General features: G+C 39.1%; 2 protein-coding genes across 2 annotated transcripts in view; one reads left to right on the top strand and one right to left on the bottom strand.

Moving 5' to 3' along the window:
• Positions 1 to 7,500, bottom strand: part of LOC307260770 (adapter molecule crk-like) — a 197,798-nt gene that overhangs the window by 130,224 nt on the left and 60,074 nt on the right. The window lies entirely within an intron of this gene.
• Positions 1 to 7,500, top strand: part of LOC307260871 (ubiquitin carboxyl-terminal hydrolase 2-like) — a 21,091-nt gene that overhangs the window by 8,997 nt on the left and 4,594 nt on the right. The window contains exons 2-6 of the mRNA XM_080041235.1: positions 678 to 725; positions 1,280 to 1,403; positions 4,261 to 4,372; positions 5,759 to 5,869; positions 7,474 to 7,500. The exon at positions 7,474 to 7,500 is cut by the window's right edge and continues 38 nt beyond it. Of these exons, the coding sequence (XP_079897361.1) occupies positions 678 to 725; positions 1,280 to 1,403; positions 4,261 to 4,372; positions 5,759 to 5,869; positions 7,474 to 7,500 (422 nt within the window). The remainder of the gene's footprint in view (positions 1 to 677; positions 726 to 1,279; positions 1,404 to 4,260; positions 4,373 to 5,758; positions 5,870 to 7,473) is intronic.

The following is a 7,500-nucleotide window of genomic DNA, read 5'->3' as shown; positions in this document are numbered from 1 at the left end:
TCACATGAAACAAACATATGCGTGTACTCATAAATAAAAACAGACAATCAGACAACAGAAAAAATAAAATAAAAAATGCAACCGACAGAACAAGTGAGTAAAAACAATTATTCAAATAATGTTAAAAAATTAAATTAAAATTAAATTGAATTAAAATCTATGATAGATTGTGTGAACAGTTTTGAGATTCCAGCAGCCATACTTTAAGACATTTTTTAAAAGTTTCATGTAGACTTTTTAGACATGTGTCTAGTGCAAATGTCTCTTAGCATCAGTACATCTTGAAGTAGTCGCGAGGAACTTTTAAATATTTCTGAAAACAGTCTAATTTTTCCCTCTGATGATCATGACTAACATATAACAGCAAAACGAGACCATCAGTGCAAAGAATGCTATTTCACTCTGAATGGACACTTTCTAGAAACGTGTGTACACTTTTATTTGCAGTATGTGTGTGTTAGGTCTCACGTGGCTCTCTCTTATCACGTTTGTTTCTCTCATACACACACACACACACACACACACACACACACACACACACACACACACACACACAGCCTGACACTTTGATTGCCAACCACTACTATACTGTTATTGTTGCACATATTGAAAAATAAAGCGATGTTGATCTTGAGTAAACTGAACTGAAATCTCCTCCCTTGTTATTGTTTGAACAGAACAAAAGTCCACAAGGTCTAGTGGGGCTGAGAAACCTGGGCAACACGGTAAGGTTCACACACACACACAGACACAGACGCACGCACGCACTCACTCACTCACTCACTCACTCACACACACACACACACAGACGCACGTACACACACACACACACAGACACACGCACGCACACACACACACACACACACACACACACACACACACACACACTGTTTATTCTTTAGATGGTGTCAGTGATTCTGGAGAACGCTTGTTGTCAAAATCAGTGAATACTGTATCATAAAAATGTACTTACTTACTTACCTGTCCGTACTGTGTGTGCGCTGAAAAAAAATCCACTGTTAATACACAGCCTAGGCTCTGTAAACGGGGGTGTTACTAGATACGATGGGCCCTCTTTTGTTTATACATACTCTTTGTTTACATACACGTTTACAGAACCTAGGCTGAGTATTAACACCAGAATTTTTTTCCAGCACACACACACTACAGACAGGTAGCCTAATCATGAGGAGATATTCACTGATTTTGACCAAAAAAAGTGATTTGAGTCTGTTTTTTCATAATTTAATAGAATATATTTTGTGTGTTTTGTTGCCAGTGTTTCATGAACTCCATCCTGCAGTGTCTGAGTAACACTCCTGACCTGAGAGACTACTGTCTGAGGGACGTCCACCGCACAGACCTCAACAACAACTGTGGGACCAACGCAGCGTTAATGGAAGGTAAGGCCGGACTCTATGGCTGTTATTCGAAAAGCCCTACTAACGTCCTACTTATACTAAAGGCCCTACTAACACCCTACTCACACTAAAAGCCCTACTAACGTCCTACTCATACTAAAAGCCCTACTAACGTCCTACTCATACTAAAAGCCCTACTAACGTCCTACTCATACTAAAAGCCCTGCTAACGTCCTACTCATACTAAAAGCCCTACTAATGTTCTACTCACACTAAAAGCCCTACTAACGTCATACTCATACTAAAAGCCCTACTAACGTCCTACTCGTACTAAAAGCCCTACTAAAGTCCTACTCATAATAAAAGCCCTACTAACGTCCTACTCATACTAAAAGCCCTACTAACGTCCTACTCATACTAAAGCCCAACTAACGTCCTGCTCGCACAAAAAGCCCTACTAACGTCCTACTCATACTAAAAGCCCTACTAACGTCCTACTCATAATAAAAGCCCTACTAACGTCCTACTCATACTAAAAGCCATACTAACGTCCTACTCATACTAATTTTGGCGTCAATTTGAGTATGCTGTGGTTGTGTTTGCGAGTTTGTGTAGGCGAGAAATGCCCGGATGAGTACTTACTTCCGGGAAAGTTTTGTGTATGGATCGATAGGATACTTTCCCTACTCAACCAGCCCCACAATGCATTGCGACACAGACTTTTTCTTTTTTTATTCTTTATTGCTTCTATATACTTCAGTGCAAACGGTATTGTACATGATCGATGGTTAAGTAGACAGTATGTAGTATGTACATGTTGAGTATGTAGGAGGGAGGACGTTAGAAGAAATTAGTCGACCTAAAGAAAACTACCTTTAAAAAAAACTACGCATTGTTTTCTACCTAGGTCTGAGTCCCAAAACTTGAGTGTTTGCTTTGATAGGTGAAGCTATAAATAGATGTTCAACGAATGCTTGAACTTTGGTTTTGCATGTTACAAAAGTCCTGCAGGGCTTTTAGTAGGGCGTGTTAGTACAGGCTGTTCTCACTGCTCTAACTAACCACAGTAATTACATGTGTTTAGTACAGCGTTTACAATAGATTAGAATAGATAGTTTGGTAAATACAAAGCTGTGCACCATGGGTGATCGGGCCTTTTCTGCTGCTGCCCCCCTAGACTATGGAACGCCCCCCCTGACCACCTCAGGGCCCCACAGACTACAGCTCTTTTTAAACGGAACCCTCAAAACACACAGTCTAATGTCTCACCTAGTTTTTTCAGTATTTTAAAATTACTTCAAGTGACAAAACGCTCTCAACTTAAAGGTGCAGTGTGTAACTTTGGGTGTGTCAGAGAAGTGAAACATTTTTTTCTTTAAAAGAGCATTTAGCTAAACTTTCTTTGAGGTTCCCCCTTTTAATATTTTTTATTTTTTTTCTGAAGCATTTTTTTCTGATTCTTGAATATAAAGTGCATTATAAATAAAATGTATTATTATTATTATTATTATTATTATTATTATTATTATTATTATTATTATTATTATTATTATTATTATTATTATTATTATAAATACAGTGGGTTAAAGCCCTACAGAAATAGATTAAAGTCCTATTTCATATTTTTCTTTTGCTTTTCTAATGTCTAATTCTATACTTGATGTATTTTTATCTTGATGTATTTCATGCCCATGTAAAACACTTCTTTGAATGGCTTTTTGTCTGAATTGTGCTATAGAAATAAACTTGCCTTGCAGCTTGTTTAGTGTAATGTCTCACCTAGTTTTTTCAGTGTTTTAAAATTACTTCAAGTGACAAAACGCTCTCAACTTAAAGGTGCAGTGTGTAACTTTGGGTGTGTCAGAGAAGTGAAACATTTTCTAAGGTTTATTCTCATCATAACTGAATAAACAAACTTTCCTCACAGGGAAAATGTGATCCCTGGAACACTGTTTGAAGTTAGAAAGCTTCCTGAAAAGTTACTGTTTCACTGTTGTTGTTGTTTACAGCAGCAGGGTACATCAGGGTAACATATAAACAGACACAACTAAGAACAAATCGCCCATCAATTCAGGCTGGTTCGTGCCACAGATTATTGTACAGACATGTCCACAGGCAAAGTCCAAATTCTGCTACCTCAGGAGATGTCTTTGTATGACTAAGAGGACAGAAGCAGGTAAACAGTAACTATGATCTGAGATCACCTGTCCCGAATGACGTGAAATATTCACTTTAGGTTAGGTTTATGTTAAGATTTTAATTAGTTTCTCTGTCACTTAACCATTAAGAAACCCGACCCGTGGACCTTTACTGCAGGTCATCCCCCCTCTCTCTCTGTCTCTCTCTGTCTCTCTCTGTCTCTCTCTCTCTCTCTCTCTCTCACACGCAATAAGATATCGTTAGCCTCATAGCATAATTGCCTCAATCATATTTACTCTACTCTACTTTTACTGTACATCTACGCTATTCTACGTCTACTTTTCGTTAGCCTAATAGCATAATTGCCTAAGTCATATTTTAAGGGTTATAGAGCAGGGTAAAGTAGATGTAGAGTAGAGTAGAGTAGATGTAGAATAGAGTAGATGTAGAGTAAAAGTAGAGTAGATTAAATATGATTTAGGCAATTGTGCTATTAGGCTAACGATACATTAGCTCACTTACAACCAGGCGCAAACTTTGCTTCCTCTGCAAGTTTCTGCAGATTCAACTTTGTGACTCATATAAGAGGACATTTTATCCATGACGCATTTTACCACTAACAGGTCAAATTTAGGGAGTTCCTTTTTTTTAAAGTACCGTAGCTTTAAGCGTACTTGAAAGGAGGGTGTTGCTCAAACATTGATAAGATTAAAATGGCCTGATTCATTTTCTCTTTTTATGTCTCTCTCTCTCATCTCAGAGTTTGCTAAACTGACTCAGAGCCTGTGGACGTCAGTGAACAACGAGGCAATCAGCCCCTCTGACTTCAAGAGCCAAATACAGAGATACGCGCCCAAGTTCGTAGGATGCAAGTAAGTCTTTAGTGGAATGCGCGTGTGTGTGTGTGTGTGTGTGTGTGTGTGTGTGTGTGTGTGTGTGTGTGTGTGTGTGTGTGTGTGTGTGTGTGTGTGTGTGTGTGTGTGTGTGTGTGTGTGTGTGTGTGTGTGTGTGTGTGTGTGTGTGTGTGTGTGTGTGTGTGTGTGTGTGTGTGTGTGTGTGTGTGTGTGTGTGTGTGTGTGTGTGTGTGTGTGTGTGTGTGTGTGTGTGTGTGTGTGTGTGTGTGTGTGTGTGTGTGTGTGTGTGTGTGTGTGTGTGTGTGTGTGTGTGTGTGAGAGAGAATGTGGTAACAAATATAAAGCATTTTTGGGGCTGAGAAAACCTGCTAAAAAGCGCTATATAAGTCAAGTCCATTTACCATATTACAATGGTGTGTATACAATAGTGTTATAAAAATGCAAATCGAAAAGTAACTGCAAAGACACAGTGCCTCATGGAAAGCATAGATAGCCTGAGATGGTTTCAGATCATATTGCACATTGGAAAAGGGGTAGGATTAAATAAGTGTATACTTCTTCCTGCTCCTTTTCAGGCATATCTCAGAAATACAGATAATTTTTTATTTTTTATTTTTTTTGTGAAAACATAATTTTTGTTTATTGTATTTCCATGCTTTTCATTTTGTTTTGTATGTTTGATATGTCTGAAATAAATTGAATCAAATCAAATCACATTAAGTAAAGTCTCTTCACACATTTGAACCCAACTCCAAACTTCCCTGCTCTCGACATACTGTACACTTAGAGTAATTTTGATAAAGTATTCCATTGTTTTTTGAAGGAGTAGTAGTTGGCCTATAATATAACCTGGCTGTTTGTAACAACTGTGATCAATCAAAACAATGTCCCCGTAGTTCCTTAGCAACAGTCTGTTACCCATAACAACAATGAATTATCCTACATAACCAATCAGGACAGAGCATTTATCAGTGTAATAAAGTACACGTAATGCACATGACATCACAGTAACCATAGTGTCTCTTTCATTATATTTAAACATGATGACGTACTGAATAATTAACACAAACTGAAAATTCCTCTAAGCACCTTTTGAAATCCCATTTTTAACATGGACATTTATAAAGAGTAACAATGTCCTCTTGTGTCTGTCTGTCTGTCTGTCTGTCTGTCTGTCTGTCTGTCTGTCTGTCTGTCTGTCTGTCTGTCTGTCTGTCTGTCTGTCTGTCTGTCTGTCTGTCTGTCTGTCTGTCTGTCTGTGTGTGTGTGTGTGTGTGTGTGTGTGTGTGTGTGTGTGTGTGTGTGTGTGTGTGTGTGTGTGTGTGTGTGTGTGTGTGTGTGTGTGTGTGTGTGTGTGTGTGTGTGTGTGTGCGCCTGTGTGTGTGTGTGTGTGTGTGTGTGCAGTCAGCAGGACGCCCAGGAGTTTCTGCGTTTCTTATTGGACGGTCTTCACAACGAGCTGAACAGAGTGACTGTCTGTCCCAAGGCGTTCCAGCAGGACTTTGACCATCTCTCGTAAGTCCTCACACACACAAACACACACAAACACACACACACACACACATCCGCTTGCAAACAAAAACAGACGCACACACATTCACTCGCACGCACACACTTGCACATGCACGCAAAGACACACGCTCGCAAACACACACAGACGCACACACATTCACTCGCACGCACACACATTCACTCACACGCACAGACACACACACACACATGCTCGCAAACACGCACACATGCATGCAAAGAGACACACACACACACTTGCTCGCAAACGCACGGACACACACACTCACTCACACACACTCACTCACACACACACACACCCCTCACCACCCAGCGACCTCTTATCCCAATCAGTCACTCATAACCATGTCACTGACACATCACACGGCCAAAAAGAACACAGCAGCTGTATGAATGATTGACCTGTAACTTTGTACATGAACTGTGTAATTACTTTTTAATAATTTACCCTCGAGCTTTCCAAGTAAAGACACTACGAGGAACTTTGAAATGTCCATGAAACGGTCAAAAAATTCCTCTTATGATCATTAGCGACCTGTAACAGCAAACGAGACCATCAGCGGAAAAAAAAAATATATATATACAGTACAGGCCAAAAGTTTGGACACGCTCAATGCGTTTCCTTTATTTTTATGACTAGTTACAATGTAGATTCTCACTGAAGGCATCAAAACTTTGAATGAACACATGTGGAATTCTTTGCTAAACCATTTCAGGTGACTCCCTAATGAAGTTCATTGAGAGAGCACCAAGGGTTTGTAGCGCTGTCAAAAAAGCAAAGGGTGCCTACTTTGAGGAATCTAAAATATAAGACCTATTTAAGAGTCATTTCACACTTTTTTGTTAAGTACATAATTCCATATGTCCCTTCAAAGTTTTGATGCCTTCAGTGAGAATCTACAACGTAAATAGTCGTGAAAATAAAGAAAACGCATTGAATGAAAAGGTGTGTCCAAACTTTTGGCCTGTACTGTATATAGTTATTTTTATTGCATTAACTCGGATTTGAATCCCCGCCAACTCAATACAAAACGATTTATATCTGGTTTTAAGAAATGCTGGATTTTTATTGAAAGTGATTTTTAGGATAGTACGTGTGTGTTAATAACCTGTTTGGTAGTAAGATATACAGCTCTGGAAAAAATTAAGAAACCACTCCAAATGTTCAGTGTCTCTCGTTTTACTATTTAGAGGCATATGTTTGAGTAGAATGAACATTTTTGGTTTTATAATATAAACTACTGACAACATTTCTACCAAATTCCAATACATTTTTTTGTCATTAAAGAGCATTTTCGGGGGCGCCTTTAGCTCAGTTGGTAAAGCGTCCCCCCCCCTATGGGCCTCGGCCAGCAGCGGACCCGGGTTCGATTCCAGCCCGCGGTCGTTCTCTGCATGTCACTCCCCTCTCTGCCCCATTTCAACTCTGTCTCTACACTATCAATAAAGCGTAAAAATGCCAAAAAAATATCTTTATAAAGAGTATTTTCAATAAGTTATGTAGAGATGAAGATTTAAGAAAAAAATCCAGACTGGTCTCTTAATTTTCTTCGTCTGACTTGAGCATTTCTTTATTGTTTCATTCACAGAGATGAAGAGAAAGGCAAACGCATGTG

Source organism: Ammodytes marinus (assembly GCF_949987685.1).
Source record: "Ammodytes marinus genome assembly, chromosome: 14".
NCBI lineage: Eukaryota > Metazoa > Chordata > Actinopteri > Uranoscopiformes > Ammodytidae > Ammodytes > Ammodytes marinus.
The sequence above is the reverse complement of the archived record's forward strand: the minus strand, read 5'-3'. Positions and strand labels throughout refer to the sequence as shown.